The sequence below is a fragment of the Venustampulla echinocandica genome (genome assembly GCF_003357145.1).
Source record: "Venustampulla echinocandica strain BP 5553 chromosome Unknown scaffold_1, whole genome shotgun sequence".
NCBI lineage: Eukaryota > Fungi > Ascomycota > Leotiomycetes > Helotiales > Pleuroascaceae > Venustampulla > Venustampulla echinocandica.
Window position 1 is genome coordinate 3,331,195 of NW_022474206.1, and position 18,301 is coordinate 3,349,495.

General features: G+C 48.8%; 5 protein-coding genes across 5 annotated transcripts; 4 read left to right on the forward strand and 1 right to left on the reverse strand.

Annotated features, from left to right (window-relative positions):
* Positions 1-5,831: 5,831 nt before the first annotated feature.
* Positions 5,832-6,800, forward strand: BP5553_03629 (uncharacterized protein; the record flags this gene model as incomplete). The annotated part of the gene is made up of 2 exons (XM_032012252.1): positions 5,832-6,333; positions 6,496-6,800. 2 exons carry the CDS (start codon positions 5,832-5,834, stop codon positions 6,798-6,800), a joined length of 807 nt encoding a protein of 268 aa, XP_031871945.1.
* A 318-nt stretch (positions 6,801-7,118) lies between these two features.
* Positions 7,119-7,610, forward strand: BP5553_03630 (uncharacterized protein; the record flags this gene model as incomplete). Its single annotated transcript, XM_032012253.1, has 1 exon — positions 7,119-7,610. The coding sequence occupies one exon, from the start codon at positions 7,119-7,121 to the stop codon at positions 7,608-7,610; it is 492 nt and encodes a 163-aa protein (XP_031871946.1).
* A 1,110-nt stretch (positions 7,611-8,720) lies between these two features.
* On the forward strand, positions 8,721-10,245 carry BP5553_03631 (Elongation of fatty acids protein; the record flags this gene model as incomplete). Its single annotated transcript, XM_032012254.1, has 2 exons — positions 8,721-9,482; positions 9,532-10,245. 2 exons carry the CDS (start codon positions 8,721-8,723, stop codon positions 10,243-10,245), a joined length of 1,476 nt encoding a protein of 491 aa, XP_031871947.1.
* A 1,429-nt stretch (positions 10,246-11,674) lies between these two features.
* BP5553_03632 (uncharacterized protein) lies at positions 11,675-14,287 on the forward strand (the record flags this gene model as incomplete). Its single annotated transcript, XM_032012255.1, has 1 exon — positions 11,675-14,287. One exon carries the CDS (start codon positions 11,675-11,677, stop codon positions 14,285-14,287), a length of 2,613 nt encoding a protein of 870 aa, XP_031871948.1.
* Positions 14,288-15,191: 904 nt separating this feature from the next.
* On the reverse strand, positions 15,192-17,701 carry BP5553_03633 (uncharacterized protein; the record flags this gene model as incomplete). The annotated part of the gene is made up of 8 exons (XM_032012256.1): positions 15,192-15,642; positions 15,700-15,930; positions 16,076-16,348; positions 16,404-16,712; positions 16,765-16,817; positions 16,865-16,884; positions 17,158-17,290; positions 17,438-17,701. 8 exons carry the CDS (start codon positions 17,699-17,701, stop codon positions 15,192-15,194), a joined length of 1,734 nt encoding a protein of 577 aa, XP_031871949.1.
* Between the last annotated feature and the right edge of the window lie 600 nt (positions 17,702-18,301).

Below are 18,301 nucleotides of genomic sequence, written 5' to 3' on the forward strand. Positions count from 1 at the left end.
CTATCATTCCAGGAGTTTGGAAGGAGCCGCGTGGTTTCAGAACCCCTATGCGAGAATAGCGAGAATAGACAGTTTGCGTGACAAGGGTTCGGGCAAGTAAGGAATCCCCACGTACACCATAAAAGTCATAAGAGCTGTGTCCATTATTGCGTATATTCACTGCTCAGGACCAGCCCGAGACGAGTTTCGGAATCTTGGTGATCTTCGACGGCGGCGATAACGGTGTCATGGAAGTAGGTGGACGGAGGAATACCAATAGTTCGGTTGGCTGCGGACGAGGGCGGCTGTGTTGGGGATTTGGACCCGAATGTTATTGTCAAACCAGATCGAGTATACATATATATAACGTTTGAAACTGTCGTAAGGCTTTCCGCGGTGCTGACATCGAGCAATAGGTGGAATGGAAGTTGTTGTTTCCAGGATCTCGAGGCAACCGCATTCGGAAGCGCTGCGGTCGTTTCGAGGTCGAGCTGATGGCCGCTTTCAGGTGCTGCGGTGGGCGGCGGGCGCGTAGAACGACTCTGGGCGAATAGGTCCAAAGGCTGGGTTCGTGTCTGACAATGACAGGCTATAATTGAGATTGAAGTGTTAGGGCCATTGTTGTTAGTTTGCTCAATGGGATGGTAGACGCGGGGCTCCGTTCTGGGCTCGACGATAGGGGCAGAGGAGAGGACGATGAAGAGTCGAGGGGTGCAGTGCAGGCAGGGCCTTTACTTTATGGAGCGTGGCGGGGGGCATTGACAAGACATGACGCCGGAGCTGTGGAATCGTGGGCGAGTCTCAATGGCTGCTGGGGGCAATTAGAGGGTCATGGCTGAGATGAATATGGAGCTGGTCTTGCTCCTAATCTGGCTAACAAAAAGCACTTCCCGCCAAGTAAACTGGAGAGATTAAAGTTTCGGCATGGGGATTGGCCCGGGGACTTCAACGCGACAATGTGTTGTATACAGTAGAGTGAAATGCATATGTCTTATTTCCTGCGATTGGGTGCGCCTGCAGGATCGAGGGATGCATCTGGCGGTGGTGATTCTGCGGGTTATGGTTTGTGCGGGAGGACGAGCGAGCCTGGCGATATCTTGCCATCTAGTTCAATAGTTTTCGTTGTAGAAGTACTTCCCACATACAAATACATCACAGCGGTCAAGAACACTAACCCAGCAACACCGGGCTGGTCCCAGTTACTGGAGGCAAATTTGCAGCTAATAATAAATGGCCATCCCAAATATTATTTATTATTCGCTGACTATTCCGTATCGTCACCCATCGATTAGCTAGCTGCTGTCATCCGCAGTCCGAATTCTCACGGGCTCCTCACCACGGAGTATGAATACCTTCGTATGAGTATGAGTATGACGGCGCGAAGTTACTATTCGGACCTTCTGGGTATTCTGTACCAGTATCTCATGTCGCATGAAATTGGGCTGGTCTCCTTATGTTGTAAACACAGCTGTCCCACACCGCGCCAGACTCGGGTCTCACCTCTGACGGCGCCTGAGCCTCTGAGGCCCCTCGAAAGGCCAATTATTGCCCGTCCAGCGACAGACGAGACGCCGTCGTCCATCGTCGATCATGTTGGCAATGTTTTGAATGGGCACTCTTTGGGACGCTGGGTGACGTTTTGGGCGATCGATCCTGCGCTCCATGCAGTCCCAGGGCTCGGAGCCAGCGCTACGTCGTACTTGGGATAATTGCATCGGCTGCCGGGCAAGGATCCTGCACATGGGATGCAGCCGGCGACACAGGGGAACATGCGCGGTGTGTAGATCACTGTACGGAGCAATAGTTTGGTTGGATGAGTTGGGTTAGTTGGGAGCCTCGACCAACCGCGAGTATCGGAACGGGCGACGACGACGAGAGCGTTCACAGCGTGGATCAACACGATCCCACAGAATAGGCGTGCCTGAAAACAGGATTTCAAAGGCAATGGCAATGGAAATGGCGGCTTCCAAGAGCTGCTCTAGCCATGTTTCATTAATAGTCCGTCAAATCCGTCGCTACAGCAGCTGAAAACCCCCGGCGGGGAGTCAAAGAGCCAGTGAGAGGCCGCTACGCTGTCCGTCAGCCAACGCTTGGTTGGCTGCATTGAGCTCCACGTTTTTGTTGATGTCTTACTGTGTTCCGTGCACCAAACCAGTCCGGCCAATGTCGATCAACTGCGATGTTCAGCACCAGTTCTCTGGAGCGTCTAGAAAGCAGGAATGGAATACTTCGTACTCGAGTCTCGAGTACAACCACGGTCGTGGCAGCATCTTGATCGATCCGTGGGTAGCGAATGCCAACCCCTCGGGAGTTATGGGGAGATCTCTCCAAGGTTGGGGCTGATCCGGGGCTGACATCTTCCAAGTTCCAGCCCAGGCGGAATATATCTGCTCTATCAATCTTATTATTCTATGGGCTGACAAGATTGCTAACGCAAACATAGAACAGATTATGTCATAAATATCGTGATGCCGCTTTCCGAGTCTCATTTCTATTGTGGGTGTCTCTCACGTCACCAGCAGAAATCCCCACAATTACCGCAAGGACTTCCTGCCCTCCCTTTTCCAACACCTGACGGATTTTACTGGGTTATTCCCTCCATTTTTCGTATAATGAAGCCAAGAGGATACAGTATGTTCCGACAAACACCTTCCATATATAGACCACTCAGTGGTTGCTCGTACAGTCCAGACGAAGCTGTGGCTGCCACCGGCCAACATGGTGTTCATCCCACAGTTGGGAACAGCCCGCTCTCAATTTTTCACTCGTCGCTTTTATATAGCAAATGTGATTTCAACTTGAAGCTATAAATCACGTGCCTCCAAGATATCTCAGATAACAGTCAATAGTATGACAACGTTGAGAGTGTCCATTTCATGTCCATAGTATAGTACTGTTTTCCTTCCAGTGCTGTACACGAACCAGCAGCAGGAAGCACAACCGCTCGCCTTGTCCCGTACCGATTATTGGTCCACAAACCCAACAAGACACACAGTATAGGAAAGTCATTCTGAACAACGCATCGGATTCTCAGCTACTTCGATCGAGCACACGCAGTCTTGTCATTTTGTCTTGCCTGGCACAGTATAACGCGCCATCAACTCTTTCATCATGGCTCCAACAGACAAGCTTTTACCGCTTGACATGGGAAATAATCATTTACAGATTCGAAGGGAGTTCGAATTCACCAGCACCGTCGTATATGTTCACTTCAGAAATCTTGATATTATCGAATAGGATTGCTAGACTTATGAGCCTGGCTAGTCAATGAGTTAAGGGACAAAGTGGAAGTTTGGGGTCAACAATAGACTACCTTAACGGTGTTTAGAGAAGATGGAAAGGTCCAATACACACAAGGCCTCTGGAACCACATTTCCTCCTCCCGGATGCTACCTCCCTTGATCTTCCTCACCTGGACATCCTCAACCTGGAGATTTTACATTGCTTAAAGAACCGTGTTCCTCTCATGCAGCTTAACAACCAGCCGCAGATTCTCAAAATTCGTCTATTCAAGGCCGACCTGGAGAAATCAGTGTTAGACAACTCGCCTCTTCACCGAAGAGGCGACTGACGACACTCTTAGGCTATAAGTCAAGACTAATGTCTCTATAAACAATCCATGGACGGGTTATCTAGATGGCACCCTAGAGAAATTTGAGAGGACTTTGTATCTCGGTTTCGGCGTCACACTTGGCCGGTTTTGACCAAGGTTATCATCTGGTGGTTTAAGGAGGACGGCCGATTCTTTTCAATGTCTCAACTTTTGCTAAGACATTTACTAAGATACATGACCTAGGGTATCCTTCTCCGAGAGGCTATCAACGATCGCAACTTCTCAAAATACAGTTTCATCATCATCGACGAAGCCCACGAGACGACCTTGGCAGCGGAAATTATCATGGCCATGTTGAAAGGACTTTAGGTCGCCGTAAGGATCTGAAGGTCGTTGTCATGTCGGCAACACTAGGCACTCACAAGTTCCAGAGTTACTTGGATGATGCGCCGCTTTTACACATCCATGTTTCAGGTTGTAGACGAAAGAGGTATTTAACAAGGTGCTTCTGCCAGCGTCGTACCCGGGCATACTTGTGAGCGAGATCAAGTCGGCCATTCTTACTCTCAAGATGGCTAGTCACAATGACTTGCTAAATTTCGACTTCCTCGACCCTCCCGCACCTGAAGCCCTGCTGCATGGTCTAGAGGAGCTGAACGATCTGTAAGGCAATCCTGTCCCGTTTCGTCAGCTGGCAACCACTAATTATTTACAGGGGCTATCTCAACGATGAAGGGGCCATTGCCTAGGAAGGCAAGAATGCGACGAATTTGCTAATAGATCTAATTTAGTACAAAGTCATCACCAAGGGGCATGAGCACAACTGCGCTCTCGGGATGGCCACAATTGCGGTCCTACTAAGCACCCAGCGGTCCATATTTTTACGCCCGCGTGAGCACCGACATGTTGCTGATATAGCAAGGACACAGTTTGCCTCCCACCATATCACGCAACTGAATGCGTTGCATGCATACGTGGGAGCTATGTGGGAGGAGAAGATGGGTATAGACCAATTGTGCTTCGATCAATTCCTCGACTGCCGCATTCTGGACTAGGTTTTGTAGCTGTAGGCCTAGCTGAGGGAGGATGAAAACCGGCCAGCGCTCCTCTCTGTCGAGAGCGCTCTTATTGGGACATCGCATGAATGGGTGGTGTACCAAGTATTCCGGCTCACGAGCAAACAGTATCTAGAGACTATGACGGCGATCGAACCGGAGTGCCAGTGGCTTGTGGATCTGGCATATTTTCACGAGAACAAGGTGCCCATCAAGCCCAAGTCGGGCGAACCCAAGCAGTCTCTTGAAGGCACGGCAGATGCTAAGCTAAAGGCTCTGTGGCTGTAACGGTCGGCGAGATTGAAAATCGCAGGACACGGGTCTTTAGGGAGAGCTGTGGGCGCTGTTATTGTATTGTAGAACGTCTAAGACGAGGAAGCTATCTTGAGGAGGTCTGAAGGCTTAAGTAGCTACATGAACATGTGACTCGCCAACGCCCCAGGCACATGATAGCAGCACAAGCTGCTGCTGCTTTTTTGGTACTACAGGGATAACTGCGTATAACGGCCTTGCTTATAGCAGTTCTCTCGGTATAGCTAAAATAAATATTTAAAACGCTACATTTTTATATAAGGAATAACAGAACTCTCGATATCATAGTATAACAACAAAACTCATTTGATTCTGCTCTATTTTATATTAATGCTACACTTCAAATGCTAGGAGAGTCTGAAGCTGCCGTATGATTGCCATCTCAGTCTTTTGTGGCCGAGTTCATCTGCTGCCAGCCTCATCGCCGTCCTGCATGAAGTTAGTAGAGACAATTTCATTGATTTATATTCTACCTCTATCAAGTCTATGGAGCGTGGTATGATATGATACAGTGGAATATATCCCTGTATTTAAGACGGCGTAATACAACGATGGCCTCACTTGCTAGGCCTCGTTTGCAACGGGAGGCGGCGTTGAAACCAGGGGTGTTCTGATTGAGGTTTTACTTTGAGCTTCTGTTTGACACTCTGTTTGCAATGCAATTCAGTCCTACCGTCGCTCCCTTTCTCTTTTCTATCTACCCGTTTATTTCCCGTTATAGAGGAGATGAACACTTTGAGCTCGTATTGATTATAAGTAATCTAATAGTTCCATAGGTATATGGAATACAAGATCCCCACAGCTTTCAAGGCGCCTGGTATAACAGACGGAGAATTTAACGATAATATTTCGCAAATTCCGAATCCCCCTAAGAAATTAGATCATAAGTTGACAACTCTAGTAGTTGACTTCCAAATACCTTTCGCGATACCATGGAGAGTGATCCTGCCTCTGCTAAGCGCAACTCGTCGAGTCCGTTAAGCACGAGAACGACATTTGATACTACACCTCAAACGCCAGAAGAATCTGAAGCTGCCCGGCTGTACGACTACCATCTCAGTCTTCTAAGGCCGAGCTCCACCCAGCAAGGACTCCAGGAGGTCACGATAGCACCAATATTTACCATGCCCGTTCTCATGCATGCCGAAGCCGCTGTCAACAAGCGTTCTTCTCCGGCATTCCCACAGTACGGCTTACTAGCTGGTAAAGTCGACGCCGTACGACAAGATTCGGGAGGTAACGGGCCAGGTCACCCATCTAGCCAAGACCCTCGTATCTTCTTCAACATCGCAGCTCCATCGAGCACATTTATTTGCGGCTTTCAAGGTTCCGGGAAGAGCCATACCCTCTCGTGCTTGCTAGAGAATTGCTTGATTCCCTCCAATGCCAACAGACTCCCACACCCCTCACGGGCCTTGTTTTCCATTACGACACGTTCATTTCCGACGAGGGAGGATCACCTTGTGAGGCCGCCTACCTATCATCAGATCCCAAGATAAAAGTGCGGGTTTTGTGTTCACCAACGAACTTCAGTACGATCCAAGTAACTTTAGCTGGGCTCCATGGCCCTTTGATTTCCCGCTAACTCCTCTCAAGAGTACGTATCATGCGTTAGCAACATCAAAGTTGAACCGCTGCGGATTAGCGAAGGCGACCTAAACACCAAGCGCATGCTCGACTTGATGGCTGTGAGCCGTGACGATGGACCGATGCCACTGTACTTGCACGCCGTCTATCGCATCCTGCGAGAGATGCGCATAGAACAGCAGGAAATGGGAACGGCATTTAACTACGCCAGTTTCAAGGAGCGCCTTGCACAGACAGCGATGACTCCAGCTCAGCTTGGCCCACTCCACCAGCGGCTTGAGACTCTGGAAAGCTTCATGCCAACACGCAGATAGGGGCCACAATATTTCAACGAAGGGGTAAAGCTGCAGGCCAGTACGGAAATGATTGGGCTTCTAAGGTGTGTTGGATGCGCTGAGAAATTAAACAACTGGGTTCTAACGACTCTAGCCGGGGTGCCTCACCATTGTCGATCTATCTTGCCCATGCGTGACGCCCGAAGGAGCTTGTTCTCTTTTCAACATATGCTTGTCCATATTCCTCGAGCAGGATATGACAACGGGTCGGGTCGTTGCGTTAGACGAAGCACACAAGGTGAGTGAGAGGATCTTGGAGGCCGCGTGATCCCAGCTATAACTTCTGGTTTACTGTTTATGAATGAGTCTGCTGAGGCCCAGACTCTCACGGGTACCTTGCTATCCACTATCCGATTGCAACGCCATCTCGGTGCTCGCATCATCATCTGCACGCAAGAGCCTACCATCTCCCCAGTACTACTGGACCTGTGCTCCGTCACTATTGTCCATCGGTTCACCTCCCCCGCATGGATGCAAAGTCTCAAGGCTCACTTAGCAGCTATAGCTCCAGGCGTGACCGACCAAGTGCCAGATGCGAGTGATCGACAGGTAGATTCAACGAGAGAGCTGATCTCAGGGGCGAAGAACCATACTACAAGCTCCATCTCTAAGAAGATCGTGGGGCTAGAAGTAGGAGAGGCGCTTATGCTCCCGCCCAGTGCGATAATAGATGTAGACGTGGCGAGCAGCAGTGCCTCGAGATATACCAGGCTTGGCACGTCGTTTTTGGAAGTCAAGGTGAGAGCGAGGCTGACGGCTGATGGAGGCAAAAGTGTCCTGGCTGTTTAGAAAGTCCAGGACGAGAGATTAGCGATATCAGAAGTTTGGATATAAATGAGAATGCGAATGCGATAACGCGCGTGATGAGTTTCTGCTTGTAATCCTTGGACGCAGAGGTACGTAGTACTGAATCCTACAAATGTAATATACCTACCTACCTGTATGGTAAGCTTATTATTATTTAAAACACGCACGCAAACTTACAAATACATGAACTCGTCGATCTGCACTGCAGTGTAAGAGTAAGGCTCGAACATAGATATGCTGTACCTTGTGCACCTCGGCATATGTCTTTCTCGCTTGTGGAGGGACCCAAATCTGTTGGGGGAATTCCAAGTTAGAGGCAAAATCAATTCTTCCAAGTTGAGGACGCCGCCTTATCTATGGTCGCCGTCCTCATGAACGGCAATTGCAAACAGGGCAGAGAGAATTGCGCTTCTTTAACTGTTATCAAGGTGAGTGAACTGCTAGTTAATTGATATTCGTCGGTGCGAAGGGATCCAGATCCAGATTGGGATTCGATGATCAGGTACCTTAAGGCTGAGCAGAAAACAGCGAAGTCACTGGGCTTTAAGCAATCTGATTGGTGTCCCTGCACGACGCAACACGCAAGGGGTGCGTCATTGGGGGAACGACGACTCAACAATTTTGGCTGGTTTTGCAATATTCTGACTGAAGGACCTCAACAGCACATGTTTCAATTAAAACTAGAGAGAATATAAAACATTTTGCCTCGGTATAATAAAAGCCCAAGTTGCCTTTGACATTGACTCGCATTTATAGACGGTGATGTCCTCATGACGATTGTTCCCTCCCTTGCCGAAACAGAAAGAAGGAAAAGAATAAGCTGAAGCAGAGCCTCCCCTCCACGCTGCCGGGACGCTTCTACCTTCTAGCTTCTTTCCATTCCCATTCCGGAACTCTACGAAAGCCAGCCTCTTGTCCCCTCTTCTTTTTTTCCATTCCTGATGTTCCTCAACGCGTGAGACAGAACTCAAGTCGCGTGCCTTCCATACCCATACCATCCGCTACACCTCCTGCCATCTGGTGAGGTCTATTCAACTCAGCTCACACCAGTTCAAGCGGGTCCCAGTGGCAAACTGAACATCGAAATTCAAGATGTCTTCAGCCTATCTTGCTATGCCCCTGCGGCAGCTCTTCAAATTCCCTCCCGATAGTCAACCACAAGCCCTTCCGCCACCTCCCGTGGGCTCCACGCTTTCCGCGCCGCCGTTCTCGATCCCTTTGTCTTGGTACACTGCCGTCCTCGATATCCGAGTGCCAATCACCATTGCAGGTATTTACGCTGTGACTGTCACGGCCTTGAACGCATACAACAGATCGAGGGGAAACAAGCCATGGCGGATCAGCAAGACGAAACCATTTTTCTGGTTCGTAGTGGCTCACAACGTGTTTTTGGCGGTATACTCAGCCTGGACATTTGTGGGCATGTGGCAGGCGCTCAAGAACTCCATTCAGCATCCCAATGGTCCGGCAGGGTTGGTGGGAACTGTGGATAGTTTTTGCAAGATACATGGTCCTTCTGGGCCAGGGAATGCCATCGCCTATAATGCCACAAGCTCGCAGTGGACCACACAATCCCCATATACAGTCCGGCTTACGGAAGCGGGAGAGCCTCATTCTACGGACGTGGGGAGGATGTGGAATGAAGGTCTTGCGTTCTACGGATGGTGGTTCTACCTGAGCAAGTTCTATGAGGTCCTTGATACTGTTATTATCTTGGCAAAGGGCAAGAGAAGCTCCACGCTCCAGACATACCATCATGCCGGTGCAATGATGTGCATGTGGGCTGGAATCCGCTATATGTCCGCCCCAATCTGGATGTTCTGCTTTGTAAACTCGGGAATCCATGCCCTGATGGTAAGAAACTACACCGCTTTTGACCGGTATCAAAGCTAACGTGCATCAGTACACATACTATACGTTGACAGCATTTGCCGTTCCCATTCCAAACCGCCTCAAGCGAAGTCTCACCACCATGCAAATCATCCAATTCATAATTGGAGTAGCTTTTGCAACTCTTCACTCCTTTGTCTTCTATAGCGTTCCAGTCCAGGTACCGAATAGCCTCCAAGACTCCGTCAAGGCCGCCACGTCCGTTGCTTCCAGTGCCGTATCCTCTGTGGCTGCAGCAGCAACATCCGCAGGTCTCGCCTCTAAGGTGAAGACATACCTCTTCCGCGCAGCAGGTGAAGAGGGACTCGCAGGAACAGCTAACGGCCGGCAAGTAGCAGAAGCACACTCTAGAATGGCATCTGCTCATGGATCTGGTTCCGGCGCTTCATACCACACCGAGTACCAAACTATTCCCTGCGTTGATACTAGCGGCCAGACATTCGCCATCTGGCTCAACGTATTATACCTCACGCCACTTACCGTCCTCTTCGTCCGCTTCTTCATCCGCAGCTATATCCGCAGAACGACGCAGAAGCATCAGCATGTGCCAGTTGTTCAGGCGAGCGAGGATGCGATTAAAGGGCTGGATAGAAAGATTTATCAGAATGGGGGATTAGTGAACGGGAATGCGAATGGCCATGTTGCTAATGGCAAGCCAAACGGTCATGTTGCTAACGGCAAGGCAAATGGCCATGTTGCGAACGGAAAGGCGAGTAGGAAGCATTAAGCAGATTAGCAGGTCCTAGTTTAGAAGGTTAGGTCTTGCGTAACGACAGAAGTGGAAAAGTCAAAAAGGGTTGCATCTCGGTGTTGGTGTTGGTAGCGAATTTGCATTGCCTGGGGTTAGGATGGGCTCACGGCGATACCTTTGAATATCGCCAGCGATACAAAAAAAAAAAGGGTCATGAACCATAGACTGGGAGTTGTATCAATATGACGTTTCTTGCAGTGATGCTTTGCAAAGTAGTGGTCTCCGTTTATTCGTTGCCTGTGGAGTTGCCCATCTAGCGAAGTAAAAGGGGGTAAGTTTCGACATCAATTTGCGTGGTCTCAGTTTGCATGAAAAGAGACTTGGAAGCCAAAGAGTAGCCCGATTAGTAAAGTACACCCGTGCGTACTACGTAGGTGTATTTTATGGAGTATGGCTCGTTCTAATAATGGAGTTTCTAACACCCTAGCAAGGATTAACATCCGTTTGCTTCATTAGCCAAGCCTTGTGGTAATGGGGGCCGGGTGAGGCGCTCATTTTGGGAATAAATGGTGCGCATCGCAAAGATAAGATCAGATCTTATTTCCTACAGCATTTAACGAGGACAACACCACTGCAATCTGGCTACTGGCTTAGAGAAACAATCAATGTTCTGGAGAATCTGGGATGTTGTCGCTGGGTCTTGTGCCAAGCACTTTGTACGAAGCACTTCGTACAAAGTAGGGGTCGCTCTGGACAAGTAACGCTTATCCCCATATAGGGGACGTCCTACGTAGTACTCCGGAATTAGTACTCTGTACGTATGGAGTCCTGCGTACGAGTACAAAGTCCACTACTCGTATTAGTCTCGTATTGACCAAAAGGCCTGTGGCCTCGTCATCATGCTTTATTGGAGGTGAGATACCTTATGGGCCCATGGTCGACGAGGATCCAGAGACCTTTGAGGCCGTCAGCGAGACACAGTTACAATAGAGCAATTCAGTATATTATGTCGCGTTATGGTACACATTAACAGTAATAACGCAATGGGAGATGGATGAAAGTATATTATTTTGCCGCAAAGGCTCCCTACTTTAAGGAATTAAAACCTGCAACTTGCGGCAAGACAGAGCCGACTTATCCACCCTTGTCGCTGGACACGGAGCTTGTCGACCAAGATCGACCATGCCAAGAGACGACAATTCAGAACCTCCCTACACTCACTCTCGCAGCCAACCGCTACTATGGCCCCCATCGTTCTTGTGCCGTCTTCTGCGGAAAGTAAATTCTTCTATCGTCGCGTCCTTTGGCACAATCGACTCTGCGATACTTCTCTCTTTTGCTCAATGCAACCGCCAGATGATTGGCATCGATTTCACATAGACCTGCTCCCCGACCCTGACTTAGCTCCCTTCCATCAAGGACCCCTATGCCACTGATAGTGACGTCTTGCTATGTGTGAAGCGCAATGCCACGTTCCAAAATCGCGTCTCCAACCAAATCTGCGCGGGTTAGTGGATTAGTACAACGCTCAATCCAGTCTCTCCTGTTGATTGTGGTTGTGGGAGTTATCTATAGGTATTGTTGGACTGGTGTGTTCCCCTCTACACCACATTCGAAGCTCCTCGCGACCGTGACTAACTTGCTTATTTCCTCAGATGATGTCTCGGATCCCTTAAAGTGCGGTGCGCTTCTTAATAAAGGCGAGTGGCGGGACCCAGGCCTAAGATGGTTCTCCAAAAACCGATTCCAGAACTGGCAGCCGCCAGGATGCATCGTACACGAATACACGGCGGAGGATATCCAGGAATGTCTCCAGAACCAGAGACTGGTCTTCGCTGGTGACTCGACGACCCGGCAGATTTTCTGGGCAGTCGCGAAGAAACTGGACAAGGGCAGGGCTGAGAGGGAGATTAGCGATATGTTCACACGAGACCAGATGGACGTGGATCTCGAATTCTCCTCCGCTGGTGTCACTGTTCAGTACATATGGGACCCGTATCTGAATTCGACCCGACTAGGAGAAGAGCTAAATCATTTCAAAGCCCACCCTTCGTCAACGGAAGTTGCCGGCGTCGACCCAGGCCAGAGTGCGGCGTCGATATTACTCGGCCCTCCCGGCCTTTGGTACGCACGACATGGTCAAGAAAACTTCCTTAAGGACTTCAGAGACTCTGTTGAGGCAGTCATACCGTACATGGATCATACTCAGGGAGAAAAGACAACTAGTCCGGCTCCAGTACGAAGGCAATCACCTAACTTGTTGCTATTTACCCCGGTCCAGGAACCATGGTATCAAAACCTGTCCCCGTCAAGGGAAGCTACAATTACTCCCGAAAAAATCGATCAGATGAATGATTACCTCCAGCAGGTCTCGGCACACTCGAAAGCTGATGTTATCTGGAGCTATTCGTTGATGACATGGGCTGGTCGTGGCACGTACGAGGAGAGCGGCCTTCATGTTATCGATAGTGTGGCTCTGCGCAAGGCGGATATTCTTCTTAACTCAAGATGCAATGCTGATGCTGCGCTTAGAGGGTCGCAGTTGAAGGGAACTTGCTGCATGAATTATGCCAGGACCACACTTCCTCAAGGGCTCATTCTTGTCGCCGGGATGCTGGTGCTGCCAGTGCTGGCATTTCTGCGTCGAACACGTGGTGCAAGGTTCAACCGCTTACTACCTGCTGCGGAAGTTTTAGATGCGATGACAATTGTCACCCTTATCTTATGTTTCTGCTTCTATGCAGACCGCACCCAAATATTTGAGAAAGCACATAAGCAGTTTAACAACCAAGGTTTCGTAACGACATGTGTCGTTGTGACAATCGGAGGCCTTCTCACTGCAAGGAAAAACAAAACCCAATCTATCGAGCACAGAGGCACAACGCTCATCGACGACCGATCCCTCAATCGACAGCAAACGTATGAGTTGAAAGGTTGGCTGCAAGCTCTCATTCTAATCCACAATTTCATGGATGCCTCGCAGGAGCTGCGGATTTATGAAATTTTCCGACTCCTTATTTCCTCGTACCTCTTTTTGACGGGGTTTGGTCATGCTACTTATTTCCTGGAGACCGATGACTTCTCTCTGAAGCGCGTCGCTGGCGTGCTTATTCGATGGAATTTTTTGAGCTGTATTCTGCCATTCATCATGCGTACCGACTACGTCTTTTACTCCTATATACCCCTTGTTAGCTTCTGGTTCCTCATAACCTACTTCACGGTCAAATTTAAATGGGAATATAACTCGAATTTATACTTCCTCATTGCAAAGATTATTGTTTCGGCGCTACTTACGACTGCATTCACATTGATACCCGGAGTTTTGGAATTGGTTGGTTCCTTGCTGAAATACACTTGCGGCATGTCCTGGGACGTGGGAGAGTGGAGGGCTCGCACATATTTGGACATGTACATTGTTTTTGTTGGCATGCTGATCGCGGCTTTTGTTGATCGGACCCGTCAACTAAAATCAGGCCGAACAACCGCTACTACGTTTATCGACATGGGGTTACAACTTATCACCGCCTACGCTCCATTGTGGAAGATTGCCACTATATCTCTCTCCCTCATCTTACCTCCCATCTTATGGATTGTCACTGGGCTGTCACATGAGAGACGAGATTACAACTGGTGGCATCCCTATTTATCAGTGATCCCTATACTGTCCTTCATTATACTTCGCAACGCTCACCATACACTCCGAGAGTACCACCTTAGCGCCTTCGCATGGCTAGGCCGCAGGTCTCTGGAGACGTACGTTCTCCAGCATCACATCTGGCTAGCCGGTAACGGGCAAGGCTTACTCCGCCTTGGCCTGTGGAACCGCTGGATTGAAGCAGCGCTGGTAACTCTGATATTCTTGTGGATCAGTGCGAAAGCGTCAAATGTTACACATGCGCTGACAGCGTGGATTCTTAAAGAGCCTACGGAAGGCATGCCCTTGGGCCGTCCGAGATCCCCCACTGGGCTAGGCATGCGGGCAAATAAGTCCAGGTTATGGAATACTTTACGGTGGAGACTGGGATTCGTGGCTTTGGGGCTATGGATGAGCGCGCACCTCAGGGGGATGATTGGTTGAGTATCCGAGTCGCTGCAGCTTTTATAGCTGAGCGACTTGCTGTATATGATCTGTATGTCCATGAAAAAATATGTTGGGTATTACATATCACGATGTATGTCCAACCTTTCTACTTACGGCCAGCAGTAGGCCATTGAGCTCCTGACTTGATTGGCTAAAGTAGTGTATATATTGGGCAATTTAAATCCCTTAGCTAGTAGCTCAATCTTATTGTCGGTTCCATGACTCAATTGACCTAACGCTATTCCCTCTCACAATTATTAAGTAACATTATACGCATCTGATAATCCTCACTTAAACCTGATATAAGGGGGTTAGCCGAGAGATAAGTGGGGCATCCCTTAGCGCTCGCCTACGTACTCCCCAAAGTGATATAAAAAGTATATAAAAAAAGAATCAAAATGGCAAAAAGGGTTCGAGATACCTGAGCACCCAGGATTACTCTACGTCCCCCCCTAGACAGGACATAGTCGTGTCTAAGGCCGTTTCCCCTGTCCAATCTGTACTCCTCGGTGGTTAATGCACAGTCGCGATTTTGGCTTCACCCCGGGGTGCTGGGGATCATTAGCTGCTATCAGAAAGTGGTGTTTGGGAATTCGTCCGGATTGGCGTTCGAGCTGGTCTCCCGTTTGAGCCAGGTTGCCGGTTGTTAAGTGGAAACTGCTTAAATTTAATTATATAGAGCAAGAGGGTGAAGTTCTTCGTCCTACCGCCTGCTTCGCGAGCGAGCGATAGGAGGCAAAACAAACACGCGAGACTTAATTCCAACGAGTTTGCGCGTTAATGACATAAAATATATCAGTATTTTTCTACGTACCTAGGTACTTGCGGTGGATTTCCATCTTCCACTCTTGTGGCTATACTATTTCCCCCTATCTCGATCTAATCATCGCCCATTGAATATCTATCTCCCAGGCTTGAATTTCCTCCCAGCATGACTCAAAATCCCCACACCTCTTGCATCTGCCATCCTCCTCTGGATTTTATCTGGCCCATTAAGCATAGTATTATACGTAGAATTACCCGGCAGGACCTCAAACTGCATCGTAGCGTTACCCTCCCTATATGTACTCTTCGCCGTCCCGTGTGTCAAGTAACTCCCCACTAACTTGACCGTCCCGGTAGCGATATCCTTACCACCGATCGCTCGTTGAAACAACTCAAGGGCTGCGAGGGGTTGGTAGAATGGGACTTCGTGGCCGCTCTCGTAGATCCGGGAGAAGCTGAAGTGGCCGGCTTGTTTGACCTGGCCGTGGACGATGGAGTCGGATGTCGTGATGTTGATATATCCAGCGTTTTCAAAACCCGGGGCCTGAACTTTGCCGGCAACGACTTCGTTGCCGAGCCAATTGCAGCTTTATCAAATGTCAGTATTGACTGTTGGAAGAAGTATAAAAAATGAGCAGTCTTACTTGTAGTCTGCATCACCTGCAAAAAGCACTACGTTGACTCCTTGCGCCACCAACTTCCGCAGGGCTTCAATAGTCCCAGACTCACGACTGTCATCCCCTGTTGCTGTGAATGCGTTGTACACAGCTGAGGAGGATCCCGAGATGTTTTGGAAGGCCCCGATTGCTGATTGAACCTTGGGCGTGTTGAGATAATCTTGGTAGTAGCTGTATGGGAATGGGTCTGGCACAAACCTATACTCGAAAGTCAGCAACCCCCTTTGTTGTAAACCGAGAAGTACAGGGCGGAGTAATGCAAAGGGCGTCCGCAAATGTTCCAAATTCTTTAGGGAATTTAAATCATCATTCTAGGGCTGAAAAAGAAAGGGGGCAGACATACTCCCGCATGTCATATTCATCCCTCCCAAGATAATCATCGTATATACTTTCCACGAAATTAGCGCAGAAACTATCTGCCGCGGAGCAGATTTCATTAATGCCTCGATCATAGCAATCTTGGACCTGGTCAATGCAGTTCCCCTTTCCGTAGAGGTTATTATAGAGCTGAGCCTGAACACTCTTATTATAGGGCGAGTAATCGTACGTGTTTCCTGGCCACACGGTGAAATTATAGTATGCTTGGTATTGTATGAGTGGATCATACCAGCCATTTCTGAAACGTACGTAAGCTTGGGTCCGAAATTTGTCTGTACCGTTATTATGCATACCCTATCAAGACCGTCTCCAAGGAAATATGATGTGCTCCAGGTATCTTTTTTGCGTTTTGTTCCTCGATATATTCATTGAATATCGGCCCGTAATGGCCTCCATAAGACTCGGTTGAGAAATGGAAGCCATTTCGTGAATATTGAGGGAAGGCTCCCATAAACCCTTGCAAGGTTTTCCAAAAGTTTGGCGCTGCGTTTGCAGTAGTATTTGCAGTCAACGAGAGGTTTGCTACACTGTAAGAGCCACACGTGTTACCGGCGTAATCTGGGCAGATGCCATCAGGTATTGAGATCTTGGACTTGGTGCCACTGTGGATTGTTTAGCTGAGAATCAAATAAAGACCATTCCATTTTCACCTACTCAGATGAGGTGGCGACATAGCCATCTGTGATGATGCTATAAGAGAATCCAACCTATGAGCGGTTAGTGGGCGTGCCAGATACATAGTGTTGAGTATTACCTGAGTGGGCTGGTCAATGTCTGTATCCCGAGTCAGCATTTGTAAAATTTAGAATATCCCTTCCCGATATGGGGCTTGCAAGTAGTAAGCTAAATCATTTTGATGTCCTCCCCCGAGTTCAATTATACGGTGTAGAGGATGAAAACCGCACGTAACTTTTGAATCCCCTAATAAAGATGTAATGCGAAAATCATCGCTAATACTTGAGACTGGTTTCCCGGGAAAAATGGATCCAAGAAGAAGAGACCTTTCAAAGGATATACTATAAAACTTCAAGAGAAAAGTATTCTTACATAGCATGTTGCTAGCATTTGACCAAGAGTATGGGTTTGAGTACGGATTGCCATTGCTATCAACTCGGCAAGGCCCATTCTCCTCAAACAAGCCAATCATAGACGTAGATCCGGGCCCGCCATTTATCCAGACCTAATTAATATATCAGCCATGGGCATTATCCAGCAAAAACTAATATATGAAGCATAGAACGCATTCAAGATCAAAAGTCAGCAGACAGCAGCCTGCATCCAGCCGTAGGCTTACAAATGCAAGAGGAAAAGGTTAAGGTATCCATACCGTCAAAGGCGCCTCTGTCGGATCCTGATTCCTCGCCTCAAAGAACCAGAAGAAGATGTGCTCATTCTCAGCAACATCTGCGTATCCAGAATAACTCTTCACATTAGGATCCAGCTCGCAGATACCGGTGGGGACCTCTTTATATCGCACGTTGATGCCGGCGTAGCCCGTTGCATTTATCAGATCCGTGGGGGCCTTCACAAACTGGGATGAAGACCCTGCGATCCAGATGGATAGAGCTGCGGGGAGGAGGGAGAAACGCATGACCGCACGGTATTGATTGATATGATCAACTTACTTGCGTGGAGAGGGGGAAGAGGATAGTGAGAGAAAGGGCGAGGAAGTGAGGAAGGACATCGAGAAAAGGAAAAGTGGAACAGAAGAGCTGCTTTATATTGCTCAATCAACCTACTCTTGATTGAATCTGCAGGGAGAGAACTCAATTGTTGCACAGTAGGAAGCTCTGATCGCCATTGCACAGCTCTCTTCCCAAATTGACGGGTCAACTATTCCTCCATGCCAGAACTGTGCAAGTGCGTGCATTCTCCATGCGCTGTGTCTCAATACTTACAGGATGTACCATTGGCTATGCTAGAAGAGGCAGCTCGCAACACTGCCGACCAGGTCTCGTCACCGCTGCAGAACTCAATACAGACGGACAGCCGCAATCCCCGAGGATGTATGTTGGAACCCGGAAATTGTGAAGAGAAGACTCGCTGCTGCAGGTGCTTTGGGAATCTGGATTGGGACGGAGAGAGCGTTGAGTTGGGGGTAGCGCCGGGCCGGGAACGGGGTGGCCCTTATCCGGGTATAAGATAGCGGGTACCCATGGAGGGCCACGGAGCACAGTAACATCAGCAGCGA